At 68.6% G+C, this 21,021-nt stretch overlaps 3 protein-coding genes across 4 annotated transcripts; 2 read left to right on the top strand and 1 right to left on the bottom strand.

Moving 5' to 3' along the window:
* Positions 1-224: 224 nt before the first annotated feature.
* SYPL2 (synaptophysin like 2) lies at positions 225-8,092 on the top strand. The gene is made up of 6 exons (XM_064636038.1): positions 225-365; positions 1,746-1,817; positions 2,915-3,033; positions 3,970-4,171; positions 5,747-5,938; positions 7,741-8,092. Exons 1-6 carry the CDS (start codon positions 315-317, stop codon positions 7,867-7,869), a joined length of 765 nt encoding a protein of 254 aa, XP_064492108.1. The 5' UTR covers positions 225-314; the 3' UTR covers positions 7,870-8,092.
* Positions 8,093-9,142: 1,050 nt separating this feature from the next.
* Positions 9,143-14,048, bottom strand: AMIGO1 (adhesion molecule with Ig like domain 1). The gene is made up of 2 exons (XM_064636033.1): positions 9,807-14,048; positions 9,143-9,611 (listed from the first exon to the last, which is right to left on the bottom strand). The coding sequence occupies exon 1, from the start codon at positions 11,902-11,904 to the stop codon at positions 10,426-10,428; it is 1,479 nt and encodes a 492-aa protein (XP_064492103.1). The 5' UTR covers positions 11,905-14,048; the 3' UTR covers positions 9,143-9,611; positions 9,807-10,425.
* A 3,413-nt stretch (positions 14,049-17,461) lies between these two features.
* GPR61 (G protein-coupled receptor 61) lies at positions 17,462-20,942 on the top strand. Of its 2 annotated transcripts, none has more exons than XM_064635661.1 (2): positions 17,462-17,601; positions 19,219-20,942. In XM_064635661.1, the coding sequence occupies exon 2, from the start codon at positions 19,330-19,332 to the stop codon at positions 20,881-20,883; it is 1,554 nt and encodes a 517-aa protein (XP_064491731.1). In that variant the 5' UTR covers positions 17,462-17,601; positions 19,219-19,329; the 3' UTR covers positions 20,884-20,942. The 2 variants fall into 2 exon arrangements, with proteins under 2 accessions (XP_064491731.1, XP_064491730.1); XM_064635660.1 differs by having other exon boundaries at positions 17,462-17,605.
* Positions 20,943-21,021: the final 79 nt, after the last annotated feature.

Here is a 21,021-nt window from a genome sequence, read left to right as displayed (position 1 = left end):
GCCGGGACCCCAAAGCCCGGCACCCGGTGCGGCCCCGACGGGACCCTCGTGCCGTCCCAGCGTCCCCGACTGACGGGGGCTCGGAGGAGCCGATGGGCGGACAGACGGACACACGGACCCCCCCGCACTGGGCGGGGGGCACAGGGGCGGCCCGGGGAGGGGTGTGAGCCGGGGGGGCCGCTCCAGGGGGCGGCCCGGGGGGGCGAGGGGGCGGGGCCGCCCGGCCCGGGGGCGGGGGGTGCCCGGCGGCGGCTCCGGCAGCGGAGCGGTCCCAGCGGGCGGCGGAGGCAGCACCGACCGCCCCCGGCCCGGCCATGGCCGAGCCCGGAGCCCCCGCGGCCGGTGACAAAGCGACTCGGCTCCAGGTAGGGCTCCGGGGCCACCGGGCGGGCTCCCGGCGCGGCCCCTCGATGACAGACCCCCGGGGCAACCCCCAGTGTCCCCCCAGGGGGCCGGTACCAACCCCCGGGGAAGCCCCACAGTGTCCCGGTGCAGCCGCCCCGGGCGAGCCCCGGTGCAGCCCCCGATCCCCCGGAGCAGCCCCAGCCCGGGGCAATCCCACTGCAGCCCCCCCGGTCCCTCGGGACAGCCCCGGGGGCGTCCCCCCGACGCCCTGAGCAGCCCCCCCGGTCCCTCGGTGTGGTACCTTCTATTTCCCCGGCCGGGACAATCCCGTTGCAGCCCCCCGGTCCCCCCCAGCAGCCTCTCGGTCCCTCGGGGCGCTCCCCCCGCTCCCTCGGAGCAGCCCCCAGCCCACTGAGGTACCCCCAGCCCGGGGCAGGCCCCGCTGCCGCCCCTCGGTCCCGCCTTGCAGCTCCCCCTGCCCCCCGTTCCAGCCTCCCGGGGCAGCCCCCGAGCCCGTTGTCCCCCCGGTGCGGTCCTCGCGGTTCCCCGGCGAAGCCCCCCAGCCCCTCCGTTACAGCCCCCCGGTGCAGCCCCCCTGCCCTCGGAGCTGCCCCCCAGTGCCCCGTTGTAACCCCTCCTCCCGGAGCAGCTCCCCGGTCGCTGCCCCCCCTGCCCGGGGCCATCCCGTGGTGGCCCCGCCGGTTCCTCGGGAGCAGCTTCCCAGCCCCCCGGAGCAGCCCCCGGTGCAGCCCCCCCGTCACCCGGGTCGCCCTCCGCTCCCCCGGGGGTCCAGCCCCCCTGTTCCCTGGAGCGCTTCCCGGTCCCCCAGGGCACCTCGCGGTGCCGTCCCGGTGTTCCCGATGTTCCCTGTATTCCCGGTCCCCCGGTGTTCCCAGTGCTCCCAGTGTCCAAGGTGTTCCCTGTATTCCCAGTGCTCCCTGTGTTCCGGGTGATCCCTCTTTTCCCTGTATTCCCCGTGTTCTCTGTATTCCCGGTGCTCCCGGTGATCCCTGTATTCCCGGTGTTCCCAGTGATCCCTCTAATCACCGTGCTCCCAGTGTTCCCTGTATTCTCGATGATCCCTGTAGTATTCCCGGTGATCCCTCTATTCCCCGTATTCCCGGTGTTCCCGGTGTTCCCGGTGTTCCCAGTGTTCCCGGTGATCCTTGTATTCCCTGCATTCCCGATGATCCCTGTATTCTCTGTATCCCCCGTATTCCTGGTGTTCCTGGTGATCCCTATATCCCCTGTATTCCCAGTATTCCCGGTGACCCCTGTATTCCCCGTATCCCCTGTATCCCGGTGTTCCCGGTGATCCCTGTGTTCCCGGTGATCCCTGTGTTCCCGGTGATCCCTGTCTCCCCCGTGTTCCCGGTGTTCCCGGCTCTCTCCCCCCGCAGGACCGTGTCCTGGGTGGGCTGCGCTGGGGCCGCCTGCAGGAGCCGCTGGGCTTCATCAAGGTGCTCGAGTGGGTGAGTGACCCCCGCGCCCTCCCCTGGAGCCCCCCCGGCACGAGGGAACCCCGGAGCCCCCCCGCCCCTCCGGAGCCCCCCCCGCCGGCCCCGTTCGGGGGTTGGGGTGCGGGGCCTCGTGTCCCCCCCCCCGGTGACCTTGAGCGGGTGGCCGTGCCCGGCCGGGCCGGGGGGGCCGGGGACACGGGGGGTGGACCGGGGACACGGGGGGCGGGGCCCCCCACGGGCTCGGGAGGCGCTGGGTGCGGTGGGGAGGGGTCCAGGGGTCGGCGGGGCCTGGGCCGGGGGACCCTCGGGGGGGGCTGAGTCGAGTGCCCGCGGGCCCGGCCCGGCCGTGCCAGGGCCGATCCCGGCGGGATTGGGTTTCAGGGCGGCATTTCCGCGCCTCGGCCTCGCCGGGGCCGGGGGCTCCCGGGGGAAACTGAGGCACGGGGGCGGCTTCCAGCCCGGTTTGGGCATCTCCCACCCGCAGCAACCCGACTGGGGGCTTTGCCCCCGACCCCACGGCTCTATGGGTCGGATAATCCCACCCAGGGAGGCCCCCGGGTGTGCGAAGAGACCCCGAAAGCAAAACCGAGAGGGAAAAATCCCAGGAGGAGCCACCGGAATTCCCGGCTTCGCCCCTCGGTGCCGCACGTGGGGCTGCCCACGCCCGGGCCGGGAGGCTCGGAATCCCCACTTGGTGGGAAGGCGGGAGCTCGGCCGGGGAGAGCTGCGGGAAAACACTCCGGGAATGGGGTTTTCCCGGCGCCCCCGTCCCGGAGATAAGGGCGGTGCGGCACCGAGGGACGGGACGAGCCCGGGGGTCCCATCACGGCCGGCTGGAAACGCCCCAGGCGCTCGGCTGCCGCCGAAAATTAAGGGAGGAGGGGAGTGGGCTCGGCCTTGGTGCCCCCCCGAACATCACCCCCGTCCTCAAATCCCGGTGCCAGCGGAATCCCGGTGCCAGTGGAATCCCGGTGCCAGCAGCTGCCACCCGGGGCCGACAGCTGCGGGGTGGCACTTTGCCCGGGACTGAGCCCCGGGGAGTGCAAACCCCCTCCGGGGTGAGGGGGCTCCCCGCGGGGTCTCCCCCCGACCCGTCCCCTCTCCCGCAGCTCTTTGCCATCTTCGCCTTCGGCTCCTGCGGCTCCTTCAGCGGCGAGACGGGGGCCACGGTGCGCTGTGAGAGCGGGGCCATGACGGCCATCTCCGTCCAGTTCGGCTACCCCTTCAGGTGAGGGGGGGCTGAGCCCCGGAACCCCCCCGGGGTCCCTCCCCGAGGGGGCTGCGCTGGGGTGAGACCCCCCCTCCCATTGCCAGGACCCCCGTGGGACATGGGCGTGGCCCTGAGGCTGTGTCCTGATGGGGACCCGTCACACCCCAACAGCATGGGGACATCACGGGACATCCCTGGGGGCACGGGACATCCCTGGGGGCACGAGGCATCCCTGGGATCAATGGACATTCCTGGGATCACAGGGCATCCCTGGGATCACAGGGCATCCCTGGGATCATGCATTATTCCTGGGATAAAAGGGCGTCCCTGGGGTCATGGGATGTCCCTGGGGTCACAGGGGATCCCTGTGGCTCCAGTTCCCACCACCATCCAGCAGGATTGTCGTTCATCAGGGAACACCAGGGGAATCCCGGTTTATCTGGGAATGTGCTGATGGAGCCAGGCCAGCGCTGAGCCACCGGCTCTGCCCCCTCCCTGTGCCACCGGCCCCGTGCCAGGGCACTGCACCCTGGAAAAGCATCCGGGCTCGGGCCTGGCAGCAGATCTGTGCCCTCCTCCCGGGGTACCACCCCAGCCTGGTCATTCCCTCCATCCCCATCCTTCCCCTATTCCCAGGAGACCACCCCAGCCTGGTCCTTCCATCCCTCCAGCCCTGGGGGACCACCCCAGCCCAGTTATTCCCTCTACCCCTCCATCCCAGGAGACCACTCCAGTCTGGTTATTCCTTCCATCCCCATCCCTCACCCCAGCCTGGTTATTCCAGCCCTTTCCATTATTCCCTCCATCCCAGGAGACCACCCCAGCCTGGTTATTCCCTCCATCCCCATTATCCTGACCCCAACCCAGTTATTCCCTCCATCCCCATTCCCAGGGAACCACCCCAGCCCGGTTATTCCCCCCTCCATCCCCTGAGGCTCCCTCCCTCCCTCCCAGGTTGTACCAGATTCCCTTCGGGATGCCGGACTGCCAGGACGAGTCCGAGGCCCGCACCCTGTACCTGGTGGGCGACTTCTCGGCCCCCGCCGAGTTCTTCGTGACCCTGGGGGTCTTCTGCTTCCTCTACTCCATGGCAGCCCTGGGGATCTACCTCCGCTTCCATTCCCTCTACTCCCAGAACACCAAGCTCCCCTTCGGGGTAAGATGGGAACGACCCCCCGGCACCCCCTGATCCAGCGGGGGGGTCCTGGGCTGTGGGGGAGGGGGGTGTGAGTGGGAATATTCGTGTTGAAGGAGGGATGAGTTTTCCAGGGAAAGCGTCAACCCCGGCAGTTCCCGCAGGGACGAGCTCGTGTCCCCCCCAGGGAGCCGTGCCAGGGTGGCCGTGCCACCCCTGGGGGGTTCGATGGGCTCTGCTTGTTCCATCCATCCCTATTCCCAGGGGACCACCCCAGCCTGGCTATTCCAGCCGTTTCCATTACTCCTTCCATTCCAGGGGATCACCCCACCCTGGCTATTCCCTCCCTCCCCATCATCCCTCACCCCAGCCTGGTTATTCCAGCAATTTCTATCATTCCCTCCATTCCCAAGGAGCCACCTCAGTCTGATTATTTCCATTATTCCCTCCATCCCAGGGGATCACCCCAGCCCAGTTATTCCATCCATCCCCATTCCCAAGGAACCACCCCAGCCTGGTTATTCCAGCAATTTCCATTATTCCCTCCATTCCCAAGGAGGCCATCCCAGCCTGGTTATTCCATCCATCCTCCCCATTCCCAAGGACCTACCCCAACCTGGTTATTCCTTCCATCCCAGGGGACCGGAGTCATTGATGATCCCAGAACAGAATCATGGGATCATCAATGCTGGGAGAGACCTTTAAGCTCATTGGGTCCAACCCCCACCCCAGCAGTGCCGGCACCCCATGAGTCCCCAGATCCTGTCCCCTGGACCCCTTCCCACCCCCCACCCCCTGGGCAGCCCCTCCCGGTGCCTGAACCCCCTTCCATGTCCAGGGAAGGGCAACGAGGCTGGGGAAGGGTCTGGAGCACAATTCCCATGAGGAGAGGCTGAGGGAGCTGGGGGTGTTGAGGCTGGAGAAGAGGAGGCTCAGGGGAGACCTCCTGGCTCTCTGCAAGTCCCGGACAGGAGGGGGGAGCCAGGGGGAATTGGGGCTGTGCTCCCAGGAACCAGCAGTAGGACAAGAGGGTCTTCAGCTGTGCCAGGGGAGGTTTAGGTTGGATATTGGGAAGAGATTCTTTCCCGAGAGAGTGCTCAGCCATTGGAATGGGCTGCCCAGGGAGGGGGTGGATTCTCCATCCCTGGAGGTGTTGAAGGTGAGACTGGATGTGGCATCAGCGCCATGGGCTGGGAACCACAGCGGGGTTGGATCAAGGGTTGGAGTGGATGATCTCGGAGGTCTTTCCCAACCTGGCTGATTCTGTGACTCTCTGATTCCATGACCTCCGAGATCATCCACTCCAACCCTTGATCCAACCCCGCTGTGGTTCCCAGCCCATGGCGCTGATGCCACATCCAGTCTCACCTTCAACACCTCCAGGGATGGAGAATCCACCCCCTCCCTGGGCAGCCCATTCCAATGGCTGAGCACTCTCTCGGGAAAGAATCTCTTCCCAATATCCAACCTAAACCTCCCCTGGCACAGCTGAAGTTTTGGCTTTCCCAGCCCAGCTGAGTCTCTCGTTCTCTGATTCCATGACTCCATGACTGTGATTCCACGCTCCCGTGACTCCGTGATTCCCCGCTCCCGCAGGATTTCTGTGTCACCGTGTGCTTCGCCTTCTTCTGGCTGGTGGCAGCAGCGGCCTGGGGGAAGGGGCTGAGCGACGTGAAGGCAGCCACGCGCCCCGGGGCCCTGCTGGGCGCCATGGCCGTGTGCCAGGACGAGGGCGTGCGCTGCAGCCCCGGCACCACGCCCGCCATGGGGCTGGCCAACATCTCCGTGGTGAGTGAGGATGGGGTTCGTGGGGTTTGTGGGGTTTGTTCTGGCCAACATCTCCATGGTAAGCGTTTGGGGGTTCATGGGGTTTGTGGGGTTTGTTCTGGCCAACATCTCCATGGTGAGTGAGAATGGGGTCTGTGGGGTTTATGGCCAACATCTCCATGGTGAGTGAGAATGGGGTCTGTGGGGTTTATGGCCAACATCTTCGTGGTGAGTGAGAGTGGGGTTATGGCCAACATCACCGTGGTGAGGGTTTATGGGGTTTGTGGGCTTTATGGGATTTCTGGCCAACATCTCCATGGTGAGTATGGGGCTTTATGGGGTTTCTGGGGTTTCTGGCCAACATCACCATGGTGAGTGAGTACGGGGTTTCTGGGGTTTCTGGGGTTTCTGGCCGACATCTCCATGGTGAGTATGGGGGTTATGGGGTTTCTGGTCAATATCTCCACAGTGAGTATGGGGGTTTATGGGATTTATGGGGTTCCTGACCATCATTTCCATGGTGAGTATGGGGTTTATGGGGTTTATGGGACTTCTGGCCAACATCTCCAGGGTGAGTATTTATGGGGTTTATGGGGTTTATGGAATTTCTGACCAACATCTCCAGGGTGAGGCGCAGCCGGCGGCATCGGCGTGGGCATGGGGGGGTGGTCACTTGAGGAAGTGGGTTCAGGGGGGTTTGAGTGGAGCTGAGTGACCCCTGGGCCTTGTGGGGCACACATGGGCACAAAGGGTGTGATTGTGCCCTTGGGGATGGGGTTTTGGGGCTTTGAGTGGAACTGAGTGCTCCCCAGCCCTTATGGGGCATATGTGGGCACATGGGTGTCATTGTGCCCTTGGGGAGGAGGTTTGTGGGGTTTCAGGCAGAGCTGGGCATTGCTGGGTTCCCAAGCTTGGCCAGGAGAGGGCAGTGGGAATGGGGGAACACACATGGGAACGGGGGAACACATGTGGGAATGGGGTGGGAACACACGTGGGAATGGAGGAACATCTGGGAATAGGTGGGAACACAGGTGGGAATGGGGTAGAAACACATGTGGGAATGGGGTGGGAACAGAGGTGGAAATGGGGTGGGAACCCCCCACGGCCATGGCGTCCACCCCCCTCCCCCCAGGCCCCATGGGCTGTGGGACCCACCCTGCACCCCCAGAAAACCCCCCCAGCCATGGGGGACCCCCGGGGCGGGTGTTTGGGGTCCAGGGGGTGTATGGGGTGTATGGATGTATGTGATATAGGGGTGTATGGGATTTGGGGATGTATGGGATGTGTGGGATTTGGGGATATGTGGAGTCTATAAGGTGTGTGGGATTTGAGGATGTATGGGGTGTGTGGGATGTAGGGGATGTGTGGGGTGTATAGGATATATGGGATGTAGGGGATGTGTGGGGTGTGTGGGGTGTATAGGATATGTGGGATGTAGGGGATGTATGGGGTGTGTGGGGTGTATAGGACATGTGGGATGTAGGGGATGTATGGGGTGTGTGGGGTGTATAGGACATGTGGGATGTAGGGGATGTATGGGGTGTGTGGGGTGTATAGGATATGTGGGATGTAGGGGATGTATGGGGTGTGGGGGGTCCATGGGGTGCCCAGGGCACACGGGACACACACGGTGCTCAAAGCTCACGGGGTGTGTGGGGTGCCGGGTGCTGTTCTCACCCGTGGGTGCCCCATGCGACCCTCTTCCTTCCCCCTCTCCCTTCTCCCCTCCCCATCCCCTCTCTCTGTCCCCTATCCCTGTCCCCTCTCCCCATCCCCGTTCCCTCTCCCCCTCCCTCCCCTCTCCCCGTCCCCCATTCCCGCAGCTTTTCGGGTTCCTGAATTTCCTGCTCTGGGCCGGGAATTGCTGGTTCGTGCTGCGGGAGACACCGTGGCTGCGGCCCCCCCCGGCGCGGGACAGCGATGCCGAGCAGGGCGCCATCGACAAGCAGTGACCCCCCCGGGACCCCCCGGGCCCCCCCCGGCCCCGGGTCCTCGCGCCGGCCGCCAGCCTGGGGAGGGGGCGTCGCTGGGTTGGAGCCGCGGGGGGGGGGTCGGATGCTCCAGAAGGGGGGGCCGGGCAATGCCGGGGGTCCCGCTCGGGGTCGGGGGGTCTGTGTGTCACCCGGGGGGGGTCCGCGGCTGTGCGGGGGCGCATAAAGTCCTGGGTACCAGCTCTGGGTTGGGGGTCCTGCTGTCTGCCTCGGTGTGGGGGTGCGGCCCCCTTGGGTGGGCTACAGACCCCCTCGGTGGGCTACACACAGCCCTGGGTGGGTACAAACCCCCCTGGGTGGGCTACAGACCCCTCTAATGGGGTGCACACCCCCCTAATGGGGTACAGAACCCCCTAATGGGGTACACACCCCCCTAATGGGGTACAGAACCCCCTAATGGGGTACACACACCCTTGGGTGGGCTACACATTCCCCGAGGTGGGGTACACACAGCTGGGGGGGGGTACAGACCTCCCTAATGAGGGACACATCACCCCGGTGGGGCACACACAGCCCTGGTGGGCTACAGCCCCCCCAGTGGGGTACACACTCCTTGGGTGGGCTACACACAGCCCTGGGGGGGTACACACACCTGGGGGGGTACACGCATCTGGGGGGGTAGACATCCCCCTAATGGGGTACACACCCCCGGCTGGGGTACACCCCCCTATTGGGGTACAGACCCCCGGGTGGGCTACACCCCCCTGGTGGGGTACACACCCCCCTAATAGGGTACACACCCCCGGGTGGGGTACAGACCCCCCCCAGTGGAGTACACCCCCCTAATGGGGGACACCCCGCCCCGGATAAGGTACAGACACCCCCACTGGGGTACACCCCCCCCGGTGGGGTGCACACCCCCCTGGGTGCTGGGTCAGAGGGGTGCTGGGTCAGTGGGGTGCTGGGGGGGTCACTGGGGTGCTGGGGGGCAGTGGGATGGGGGTGAACACGGGGCTGGCCTGGGGGGCTGCCCTGAGCCCCCCTCCCAGCACAGCCCCGGGGGTCAGCAGGGCCCTGGGGGCACTGGGGGGTGACCGGGGTGACCCCCCACCGTCCTGTCCCCCCCCTTGCTCCCCTCCCATCCCCCCCGACGGCAGCAGAGCCCCCCCCGACTCTCTTCCCCGGGGGGGTCCCCCGGCCCTGTCACTGTGTCCTTGTCCCCCCTCCCCGCCAAAGGGACCCCCCTTGGGGCCCCCCCAAACCCGGCCGAGGGCAGCACAGACACGGGGGGGGGGGGGGGGAACAGGTTTATTTTGGCCAAGGCATCAGCGCGGGGAGGGGGCACGGCCGGGGGGGCGAGGGGGGCACACAGGGCACCCTTTGGAGGGCTGGGACCCCCGGGGTCCCCCCCTGCGTGCGGGGGTGCTCTCCTCGCGGGGGGGGTTGCAGGGGGGCTCAGGAGGATGTTGGGGGGTTTTGGGGGGGGGGGGCACACCCCTGGTGCCCCCTTCCCAGGGGGGCTCGTGCTCCCGGGGGGGTCATGCTGGGGGCTCACATGCCGGGGGTGGGGGGGCAGTGAAGATTGGGGGGGCTGGGGCTGCGGGGGGGCACTGCCCTTGCACAGGGAGGCTGCTGCTCCTGGGGGGCCCTGGGGGGTCCCGGTGCTGTCACTGTCACCAGTGGGGCCCCCCTGCTCTGCGGTACCCACACTGTCCCCACAGTGCCCTGGGGGGTCCTGGGGAGGCGATGGGGGGACCCCCAAGCTGGGGACACAGTGTGGGGGGGTCTGGCCACACCTCCGTTCTGGGGACTGTCACAGCAGTGGTGGGGACAGGGGGTGTCTCTGGGGGGTCCTTCCGTTGTCCCCCCACACTCTTGTCCCTCGTGGTCCCACAGTGACCTGGGGCAGTCCTGGGGGGCGATGCTCAGTCCTGGGGGGCAAGGGGTGACCCCCCAACCTGGGGACACAGTGCTGGGGGTCCGGTCACCCCTCTGCCAGGGACAGGTCCCAGCAGCAGTGAGGACACACGGGGTGCCTGGGACTGTCCCCACCGTGTCCCCTCACATCCTTGTCCCTCACGGTCCCACGGTGACCTCGGGGGGTTTCCCGGGGTGATCTCGGTCCTGGGGGGCGATGCCATGACCCCCCAAGCTGGGGAAACGGTGCTGGGGGTCCGGCCACCCCTCCTGCCTGGGGACTGTCACGGCAGCAGTGGGGACATGGGGTGTTCCCGGGACTGTCCCCATGGTGTCCTGCCGGTGTCCTCGCACAGCCTCGTCCCTGCAGTGCCCTCGGCAGGTCCTGGGGGGCAGTGGAGTCACCCCCAAGCTGGGGACACGGTAATGCGGCTCCGGCCCCCCCTCCTGCCTGGGGACCGTCCCCACCATGTCCCCTCAAGCGCTCATCCCTCGTGGCCCCGCAGTGACAGTGACCTCGGCAGAGGGGGGACGGCGGCAACGCTCAGTCCTGGGGGGCAACGGGGTGACTCCCAACCGGGGACGCGGCAGTGGGGTCCGGCCACCCCTCCTTCCCGGGGACAGCTCACGGGACATCCCGGGGCCCATCCCCGGCGCCGCTCAAACCACGATGGGGGTGTCGGAGAACACCGAACTCACCGAGTCGGGGTCAGACACCTTCCTCTGCCCCTTGGGGCCCCGGGGGGCGGCCGGCGGGGGGGTCCCCCCCCCTCCCTTGAACCTGCCGTTCTGCCCGGGGCCGCCCCCCGGGGCAGGCCGGGGCTCGCCGTGCCCCCCGTCGTGGTTTGGGGTGGTGCTGAGCACCGAGGAGTTGATGCTGTCGTCGCGCGGCGCCGGCGCCTTCTCGGCGGCGCGGCAGCAGCAGCAGCGGCAGGGGGTCAGGTACAGGTAGATGAGCACCAGCACCACGCTCAGGATGCAGCCCACCAGCGTGGTGTAGGCCGTGTTCAGGGTGTCGTGGGGGCCGTGCAGGGTGAAGTTGTGCACCAGCAGCTCCACGTAGAGGGTCTCGTTGAGCAGCGGCCCCGCCACCCAGCACGCGTAGGTGCCCGCGTCCTCGGCCCGCAGCGCCCGCAGCTCCAGGCTGCCGTTGGGCAGCAGGGCCGCCGTGCCGTTGCCGCCGCCGTCCCCCGGCATCACCCTGTCCCCCGCCGGCGTCACCCAGTGGCGGCTGCCGTCCTGCCAGCGGCTGTCGCAGCCCAGGGTGACGCTGTCGCCGAGGTGAGCCTCCAGCACGGCCTCGCGCGCCTCGCTGCAGTTGAGGGGCTGCCGCCCCGCCAGCTCCAGGATGGCCACGGAGGCGTGCGGGGAGCCGGGCAGGTGGCACGTCAGCTCCTCCTGGAAGTCCAGCACGGCGCTGAGGCGGCGGCGGCGGCCGCGGGCGAGCAGCTGGAACAGGGCGCAGTCGCAGCCCAGCGGGTTGTCGTGCAGGTAGAGGCGGTCGCGCAGCCAGGCGGGCAGCGCCTGCAGCTCCCCGGCGGGCACGGCCCGCAGCCGGTTGGCCGACAGGTCGAGCAGCGCCAGGCGCGGCAGCCGCGAGCCCTCGCGCAGCAGCTCCAGCGGGAAGCGGGCGATGCGGTTGCGGCCCAGGTAGAGCTTGCGCAGCCGGCCCAGGTTCTCGAAGGCCGTGCGGTCCACGCTGGAGATCTCGTTGTTGTAGAGCAGCAGCACCTCCAGCTCGCCCAGGTCGCTGAACAGGTTCTCATCGAGCGCGCGCAGGCAGTTGTTGGACAGGTCGAGGTGGCGCAGGCGGGGCACGGCCGCGAAGGCCTCGGTGGACACGAAGGCCAGCCCGTTGTGGCTCAGCAGCAGCGTGTGCAGGTGCGGGAGCCGCGCCGGGCTCCAGTCCCCGCGCAGCCGCGACACGTTGTTGTGGCTCAGGTCCAGCACGGAGGCGAAGCGCGGCAGCGGCGACGGCACCAGGCTCAGGTTGGCCTGCGAGCAGCTCAGCAGGTTGGAGGCGCAGATGCAGTGAGCGGGGCAGGACCCGCCCGCCGAGCCCCCCGGGCACAGCAGGGCCAGGGCCAGCAGCAGGGACAGTGGGGACGGCGGGGACGGGGCACCCCCGGGCGTGCCCATGGCTGCGCGAGGGCACGGGGCAGCCGGGAGGACACCCGGGGTGGGGGACGGGGCGGGTTCTGTCCCGTCCCAGGTGGGGGTGGTTGGTCACCCCGTGTCCCCAGGAGGGGTGGGTCAGTCACCCAGAGTCACAGTCCAGGGTGGGTTGGTCACCCCGTGTGGCCACCTGGGTGGGGTGAGTTGGTCACCCGGTGGCACAGCACAGGGTGGGTTGGTCACAGCATGTGCCAGGCTGGCTGGTCACCCGCTGTCACGGTCCAGGGTGCTCGGTCACGCGGTGTCACAGCAGTGCTGGGGCCAGGGCTCACCCAGTGTCACCAGCCGGGGGGGTCACCTGGTGCTGCAGAGTGGGGTGGTTGGGTCACCCAGAGTCACGGTCCAGGGTGGCTTCAGTCACCCAGTGTCACAGCAGGCTTGGGGCTCAGCCAGTGTCACCATCCAGGGTGGCTTCAGTCACCCGCTGTCACAGCCCGGGGTGACTGTCACTGACCAGTCACCGGTCCCCCGGTGGTGCAGGGTGCGGTGGCTGTCACCAGTGTCACACTCTGTGCTCCGGGGTGGCTTCAGTCACCCGCTGTCACAGCCCGGCCGGGCTCAGGGCTCACGCGGTGTCACCGCGCTGGGTGGCTCTGCCACTTGGTGTCACAGTCTGGGGTGGCTCTGCCACTCAGTGTCACGGCGCTGGGTGGCTGTGGTCCCTCAGTGGCACTGAGGGGGTGGCTTTGTCCCCCGGTGTCACAGCATGGAGAGGCTGAGGTCCCCTGGTGTCACACCGTGGGGTGGCTGTGGTCCCTCAGTGTCACGACATGCGGTGTCTCTGTCCCTGGTGTCACACCGTGGGATGGCTGTGGTCCCCTGGTGTCACACCGTGGGGTGGCTGTGGTCCCCTGGTGTCACACCGTGCGGTGTCTCTGTCCCCGGTGTCACACCGTGCGGTGTCTCTGTCCCCTGGTGTCACACCGTGGGGTGGCTGTGGTCCCCTGGTGTCACACCGTGCGGTGTCTCTGTCCCCGGTGTCACACCGTGCAGTGTCTCTGTCCCTGGTGTCACACCGTGGGATGGCTGTGGTCCCTCGGTGTCACACCGTGCAGTGTCTCTGTCCCCGGTGTCACACCGTGGGATGGCTGTGGTCCCCTGGTGTCACACCGTGTGGTGTCTCTGTCCCCGGTGTCACACCGTGCAGTGTCTCTGTCCCCGGTGTCACACCGTGGGGTGGCTGTGGTCCCTCAGTGTCACGACATGCGGTGTCTCTGTCCCCGGTGTCACACCGTGGGATGGCTGTGGTCCCTCGGTGTCACACCGTGCAGTGTCTCTGTCCCCGGTGTCACACCGTGGGATGGCTGTGGTCCCCTGGTGTCACACCGTGGGGTGGCTGTGGTCCCCTGGTGTCACACCGTGGGGTGGCTGTGGTCCCTCGGTGTCACACCGTGCGGTGTCTCTGTCCCCGGTGTCACACCGTGCGGTGTCTCTGTCCCCCGGTGGTCCCTCAGTGTCACAGTGGGGGGGAGGGGTCGGTCCCCCGGTGTCACAGGTGCCGCGGGGTCACTTCCCACGCGGGTCACAGTGCGGGGTGGCCCCGTCCCCACTGTCACGACATGTCCCCGCTGTCACGACATGTCCCCGCTGTCACGGTCCGCCCGGTTCCCCCGCCTCGTCCCTCCCCGGTTCCCCTCCCCCAGTCCCGGGGCCGGCGGAGGATGCTCAGCCCCCCCCACCCCCCACCCCCGGGCGTTACCACCGGGGCCGGGCCGGGCCTAGAGCGGGGCCGGGCCGGGCTGGTCCGAGCCGGGCCGGGCCGAGCCGAGCGGGGCCGGGCGGGGCCCAAGGAGGCCGAACCGAACCGAGCCGAGCGAACCCGAGCGGAGCCAAACCGGGCCAAGAGGAGCCGAACCGAGCCGAGCGGGGCCGAACCGATCCGGGCGGAGCCGAGCGGGCCGGGCCGAACCGGGCCGAGAGTGGCCGAACCGCCCCGATCCTTCCCGATCCTTCCCGAGCGCAGCCGAACCGACCCGAACGGGCCCGGCCCGGCCCGAGCGGTTCCGATGGTCCCCGAGCGGTTCCGATGGTCCCCGAACGGTTCCGAGAGGTTCCGATTCTCTCCGATCTTTCCCGACCGTCCCCGAGCGGCGCTACCCGGACGGCTCTGGGGGCGGGGCCGGCGCGCACGGCGCGTCCCCATTGGCTGCCCCGCGCCGCGCTCGGCCAATGGCGGCAGCGCTCGGGGTTAACCCGCGGAGAGCCGGGACCACCCGGGACCCACCGGGACCACCCGGGACCACCCGGGATCACCGGGATCACCCGGGACCACCCGGGACCACCCGGGACCACCGGGATCACCCGGGACCACCCGGGACCCACCGGGACCACCCGGGATCACCCGGGATCACCGGGACCACCCGGGATCACCGGGACTACCCGGGACCACCCGGGACCACCGGGATCACCCGGGACCACCCGGGACCACCCGGGACCCACCGGGACCACCCGGGATCACCCGGGATCACCGGGACCACCCGGGATCACCGGGACTACCCGGGACCACCCGGGATCACCGGGACCCATCGGACCCGGGTCTGGCCCCCTCTCCATCCCCAACCCCGTCTCCATCCTCATCCTTGTCCCTCTCCCATTCCATCCTGATCCCCCTCTCCATCCCCATCCTTATCGACATCTGTCCCTGTCCCCATCTCCATCATCCCAATCCCATCCCTGTCCCTGTCCTCATCCTCATCCCCAACGCTATCCCACATCCCCATCCCCATCATCCCCATCCCATCCCTGTCCTCATCCTCATCCCCATCCCATCCATCTCATCCTTGCCCTCATCCCTGTCCCCATCCCTCTCCCAGTCCTCATCTCCATCCCTGTCCCCCATCGTAATCCTCGTTCTTATCCCTGTCCCCATTCCCATCATCCCCATCCTCATCCTAATCCCCATCCCCCTCTTCATCCCCATTCCCCCCCCATCCCCTCCAATCCCATCCCTGCCCTGTCCCCCATCCCCATTCCCTCCCATCCTCATTCTCATCCCTGTCCTCTGTTCCCATCCCCATCCCATCTCGTCCCCATTCCATCCAATCCCATCCTGGTTCTCATGCCCATCCCTGTTCCCATCCTCATCCCCATCCCTGTCTCCATCCCCAATCCTCCATCCCATCCCGTTGCATCCTGGCCTTCATCCCCATCCCATCCCATCCCATCCCATCCCATCCCATCCCATCCCATCCCATCCCATCCCATTCCATCCCATCCCATCCCATCCCATCCCATCCCATCCCATCCCATTCCTTCCCATCCCAGCCCCAGCCCCACAGCCCCCATTCCACCCCAAATCCCCCCTCCTGACCCCATCCCAACCCCCCTGGGATGGAGGCCCCCCCCGGTTCCCCCCTCGGGTGCCCTCCCCCACCCTCCCGGTGCCCCTCCCCCCCCGGCTCTGCCTCCCGGGAGTATTTTTAGCTCCAAACATTTGTGCCGGATTTTGGGTCCAAAATTAGAGGGAAAAGAGCCGGAACAAACCGTGCTGGGATGAGGCAGCTTTTTATGGGAAAGGGGGGGTGGGAATTCCAGGGGACCCCCGGACACGGGACAGGGGGTCCCCCCTCGCCCTGTTCCCCGCACCCCAAACCCCCCGGGCCGGGGGTCCCGCGGAACCACCCGGGGAATTCTGTCCTTGGATCGTCCCCGTGTTCCCGCTTTAATCCGGGATTAATCCCTGCCCGACCCCCCGGCTCTGGGCGCGGGGGCACCTTGGGGGGCGCGGGGGGGCCGGGCTGGAGGGGGGCACACGCGTGTGGCAGCAGCACCATCACACGTGTGCGCTCCACGGGACACGCGTGTGCCCCCCTACATGGGTGTGTGCCCTCCTACACGGGCGTGTGCCCCCCTACACACCCCCAACATGGGTGTGTGTGCCCCCCCAACATGTGTGTGTGCCCCCAAACATGGGTGTGTGCCCCCCTACACACCCCCAACATGGGTGTGTGTGCCCCCAACACGGCTGTGTGCCCCCAACACGGCTGTGTGCCCCCAACATGGGTGTGTGCCCCCAACATGGGTGTGTGCCCCCCAACATGGGTGTGTGCCCCTCAAACGTGTGTGCCCCCAAACACGTGTGTGTGCCCCCAAACACGTGTGTGTGCACCACAGGACACGTGTATGCCCCCTACATGGGTGTGCACACCCCATGACACGTATGTGCCCACACATGTGTGTGCCCCCGAACACGTGCATGCACACCTCAGGACATGCATGTGCCCCCCTACATGGGTATGCCCCCCCATGTGTGTGCCCCCACATAGGGGTATCCCGGGGTACAGGGTGCTGGGATGGGGGTATCCCGGGGCACTGGGTGTCAGGGTGCTGCAGTCCTGGAGTATTGGGGTGCTGGGGTTCTGGGCTGCCAAGATAATGGGCACTGGGGTACCTGGACACTGGGTACTGGGGCACTGAGTGCCAGGGTACTGAGGTACTGGGGTACTGAGGTACTGGGGTGCTGGGGTATTGGGGTGCCAAGGCACTGGGCCCTGGGGTGCCAGCAGTGCCAGGGTGGGGGGCACTGGGTGCCGGAGTGCTGAGGTATTGAGGTGCTGGGGCACTGGGGTACCCCGATATTGGGGTGCCGACAGTTTCAGGGTGTGGGGTGCTGAGGTACTGGGGTGCCAGGGTGTGCCACCCTTGGGGCAGGGTGCTGGGGTGCCAGGACACTGAGGTATTGGGGTGCTGGGACAGAGGGGTGCCAAGATGATGGGTGCTGGGGTGTTGATGCCTTGAGACTGGGGGGCAATGGGGTGCCAGGACATTGAGGTGCCAGGGTGCTGGGACACTGGGGTGCCCAGATTTTGGGTACTGGGGTACTGGGATAGAGGGGTGCCCAGATTTTGGGTGCTGGGGTGTTGGGACACTGGGGTGCCCAGATTTTGGGTGCTGGGGTGTTGGGATAGAGGGATGCCCAGATTTTGGGTGCTGGGGTGTTGGGACAGCGGGGTGCCCAGATTTTGGGTACTGGGGTGCTGGGACAGAGGGGTGCCCAGATTTTGGGTGCTGGGACACTGGGGTGCTTGGGGGCTGGGATCCCGGGGTGCCAGGGTGCTGAGGTCCTGGGGTGCCCAGATGACGGGCACGGGGGGGGGGAGGGCAGGTTTTGGGGTTCCCGCCGTTTCCCGGGGGGGCCCTGGAATTTTCCCGGGTTCAGCCGAGGTGCCGCGGGGGGGGTTTATTTTTGGGGTGGGGTTATTTTTGGGCGCCCCCGTCACGCCGGGGCACGTGACGCGCGGGGGGGGGGCACCGCGTCACACCCCCCCCCTCCGGGTCGCTTGTCACAATTCCCCCCCCACTCCAAAAAGGGACCCCCCACCCTTTTTGGGGACACAGAGGCGAGCGCGGCAGCCCCGGGGGGGGGAGCCCCAATGTGCGCCCCCAGAGCGGGGGGGGCGTCCGCCCCCCCCGCTCTGGGGGCGCACATTGGGGTCCCCCCCTCCGGGGCTGCTTGGGGGGGCGGCGGTGAACGAGGGGGGGGTTGTAGGGCGGGCGGGCAGGCGGCGCTAGGACCCTGCGGGCGGGCGGAGCGGAGCAGCCCCCGCCGCCGCCGCCGCCGCCGCGGCCCCCGAGCAGCCCCCGCCGCCCCGGGGACCCCCCCTGCACCCCCCCGGCCCCGGGGACACCCCCCCCGCCCTCGGGAAGCCCCCTCCCCCCCGGGTAAGTGCGGGGAGGGGGTCGAGCGGCCCCGCAGGGGCGATGCCCGGCGAGGGGGAAAAGGGATGGGGGGGAGTGCGGGGAGGGGGTGATGGGACCCCCCCACCGGGGGAAAAGGGGGGTGTTCGACCCCCCCCGGGGGTGATGGGGAGGAAAGGGGAGGGGGGACCCGCGGCTGCGCCCCCCATTCCATCACCGCCCCCCATTCCCTCCCCTCGCGGCCCCCGCCCCGCTGGGAACACCCGGGAAGGGGGGGGGGTCTGGGGTGGCCCCCAAATCCCCCCCGCCGTGGCCCCCCCGTTCCCCGCGCGGAGCTCGGCGTGGGGGGGTCACACAAGGCCCGGGAAGCACCGAGGGGTGAACCCGCTTGTGGGGGGGGACTGGGGACCCCCCCCCATTCTTAGGGTCTCCCCCGTGGGGGGCCCCGCTGGGGTGGTTTGGGTTGAAACGTCGGAATTTGGGGGGTTTCCCCCGGAATTGCTCATTTTTGGGGGGAACGAGGCTTTTGGGTGGGGGAGGGGGCTGGGGGGGGTCGTGTAGAGGGCCCGGGGGTGATGGGGGCTAGGGGGCGTTCACGGCTGAGCTGAGACCCCCCCAGGGCTCTCAGGGGTCCCCCAAAGGTACCCCCCTCTGATGGCTCCCCCTCCCCCCCGGGGCCCGGGGCTGTGGGTGGGGGGTCACAGCTGAGCTGAGCCCCCCCCATGGCTCTCAGGGGGCGGCTGTGACCCCCCCCGCGGGTTTTCAGGGGTCCCCCCAAGGCCTCGATCCCCCCCCCAACAGCTCCACCTGGGGGCTGCACTTGGGGGTCTCCCCAGAGCTGTGTCCCCCCCCCCCCCCCCAACAGCTCCACCTCCCCCCAGCTCAGCTGTGACCCCCCCCGGGCTCTCAGGGTGGGCTGAACTCCCCTCGGCACTCGGGGCCCCCCCCAGGGTCTCCACCACCCCCCCTGACAGCCCCAGGTCCTCGGGGGCTGCAGATGGGGGTCCAGCTCAGCTCTTGGGGGTCCCCCCCGGGGTTGTGTCACCTCTCTGTGAGACCCGCCTCTCTCTCACCCCCTCTGAGGGCTCCCCCTCCCCCCAGGTCCCCGGGGCTGTGGGTGGGGGGATCACAACTGAGCTGAGGCCCCCCGTAGCTCTCAGGGGTCCCCCAGGGTCTCACTCCCCGCCCCCCAACAGCTCCACCTTCCCCCAGCTCAGCTGTGACCCCCCCATAGATCTCAAGGGTCCCCCAAAGCTCCCCCCCATGTCTGGAGCTGTGGGTGGGGGTCACAACTGAGCTGAGCCCCCCCCATGGCTCTAAGGGGTCGGCTGTGACCCCCCCGGGCTGTTAGGGGTCCCACCAGGGTTGTGTCCCCACCCGGACACCTCCACCTCCCCCAGGTACCCGGGGGCTGCAGTTGGGGGGTCTGAGCTCAGCTCTCAGGGGTCCCCCAGGGTCTCCCCCCGTACCCCCCTGACAGCTCCACCTTCCCCCCAGCTCAGCTGTGACCCTCCCATGGCTCTCAGGGGTCCCCCAGGGTCCCCAAAGGCCCGTGGGGGGTGTAGTTGGGGGGTCTCAGCTCCGCTCTCAGGGGCCCCCCCGGGCTTTCCCCCCTCCTCTGACCGCTCCCCCTCCCCCCAGGTCCCCCCCTCTGCGAGGACTCCCCAGATGAGCGTGACCGGGGGGCACCTTTGGGTGCTCTGAGCAGACCCCCCCAGCGATGTGAGCCCCCCGTGCGATGCCCAGCGCAGGATGGAGCCCTCCCTGCCCTCCCCGTGGGGCTGGAACGGCTCCCGAGGAGGGGGGGCCCGGCCCCCCAACAACGGCAGCGCCGAGGGCAAGGCCAAGGACGGCGGGGGGGCGGCGCGGGCCGTGGGGCTGCTCTTCATGGTGCTGCTCGACCTGACGGCGCTGGTGGGCAACGCGGCCGTGGTGGGGGTCATCGCCCGCACCCCCGCGCTGCGCAAGTTCGTCTTCGTGCTCCACCTGTGCCTCGTGGACCTGGTGGCCGCGCTGACGCTGATGCCGCTGGAGATGCTGGTGGGCTCGGCGCTGGGGGGCTCGCCGGGGCTGTGCCGCGTCTACCTGTTCCTGCTGGTGTGCCTGAGCTCCGTGTGCATCCTCTCCATCTCCACGCTCAGCCTGGAGCGCTACTACTCGGTGGTGCACCCGCTGCGCTACGAGGCGCACATGACGCCCACGCTGGTGGCCGGGGTGCTGGCGGCCGTGTGGCTCAAGGCCGTGGCCACCTCGGTGGTGCCGGTGCTGGGCTGGCTGTCCCCCCCCGAGCGTCCCCCCGCGCCGGGCTGCTCGCTGCAGTGGAGCCCCGGCGCGCCCTGCCTGGTGTTCGTGGCGTTCCTCGCCGCCTTCTACTTCGCGCTGCCGCTGCTCGTCATCGTGCTCACCTACTGCGCCATGTTCCGCGTGGCCCGCGTGGCCGCCGCCCAGCGCGGCCCCCTCCCCACCTGGCTGGAGACCCCCCCCCCGGCCCGCCGGCGCTCGGCCTCGCTCAGCAGCCGCTCGCCGATGGTGACCCCCCCGTGCCCGGGGGGAGCCCCCCGCAGCACCCCGCACAGGACGCCGGGCGCGGGGGGGGGCAAGGCGGCCGCGGTGCCGCTGGCCGTGGGGGGCCAGTTCCTGCTCTGCTGGTTGCCCTTCTTCTCCTTCCAGCTCTACGCGGCGCTGGGGGGGGCGCGGGGGGGCGGCGCGGCCGAGACCGTGGTGACCTGGCTGGGGTTCTGCTGCTTCACGTCCAACCCCTTCTTCTACGGCTGCCTCAACCGGCAGATCCGCGCCGAGCTGGGCCGGCTCGTGGCCACCCTCCTCAAGCAGCCCCCCGAGGAGGGGCTGCGCCTGCCCAGCCGCGAGGGCTCCATCCAGGAGAACTTCCTGCAGTTCCTGCAGAGCACGGGCAGACCCCCCGAGCCCCCCCCGGGCACCCCCAGACGGGACCTGCCCCCGCCGGGAACCCCAAAACGGGACCCGGCCCCCACCCCAGACGGCCCCAAACGGGACCTGCCCCCCATCCCGGGCACCCCAAAACGGGACCTGCCCCCCCCGTCCCTGTCACCCCTGTGGGGGGTCGGGGGTCCCAAACGGGACCTGCCCTCCCCGTCCCTGTCACCCCTCTGGGGGGGCGGCGGTCCCTCGGCCGTCCCCAAACGGGACGCGCCCCCCACTTTCCCCCCCGTGGATTTTCGCATCCCGGGGCAGGTGGGGGAGGACGGGGGGGAAGGGGGGGAGTGGGGAGGGGGCGATGGCGGGTGGGTGAATCCCCCCGGGGGGTCGGGAAGGGCGGGGCTGTAGCGTTTTTGGGGGGTTTGTCGCGGGTAAATGTGGCTGTGAGGGGAGAGGTGGTCCCGGTCACTCGATGGGGGGGGGGACACAGAGATCGCGGGGTGGGGGAGGGTCCTCATGGCTGGGGGGGTTTAGGGGTCCCACGAT

This window comes from Pseudopipra pipra, chromosome 25 (genome assembly GCF_036250125.1).
Source record: "Pseudopipra pipra isolate bDixPip1 chromosome 25, bDixPip1.hap1, whole genome shotgun sequence".
NCBI classification, from domain to species: Eukaryota; Metazoa; Chordata; class Aves; order Passeriformes; family Pipridae; genus Pseudopipra; species Pseudopipra pipra.
This window is presented reverse-complemented; position numbering and strand designations above follow the sequence as displayed.

Excerpts from the sequence above, each read along its gene's own strand:
- GPR61 (XM_064635661.1), top strand. The coding sequence starts at position 19,330 with ATGGAGCCCTCCCTGCCCTCCCCGTGGGGCTGGAACGGCTCCCGAGGA.
- SYPL2 (XM_064636038.1), top strand. The coding sequence starts at position 315 with ATGGCCGAGCCCGGAGCCCCCGCGGCCGGTGACAAAGCGACTCGGCTC. Across the intron at positions 366-1,745 it reads ACAAAGCGACTCGGCTCCAG|GACCGTGTCCTGGGTGGGCT; the intron begins GTAGGGCTCCGG and ends CTCCCCCCGCAG. Across the intron at positions 5,939-7,740 it reads GGCTGGCCAACATCTCCGTG|CTTTTCGGGTTCCTGAATTT; the intron begins GTGAGTGAGGAT and ends CCATTCCCGCAG.
- AMIGO1 (XM_064636033.1), bottom strand. The coding sequence starts at position 11,904 with ATGGGCACGCCCGGGGGTGCCCCGTCCCCGCCGTCCCCACTGTCCCTG.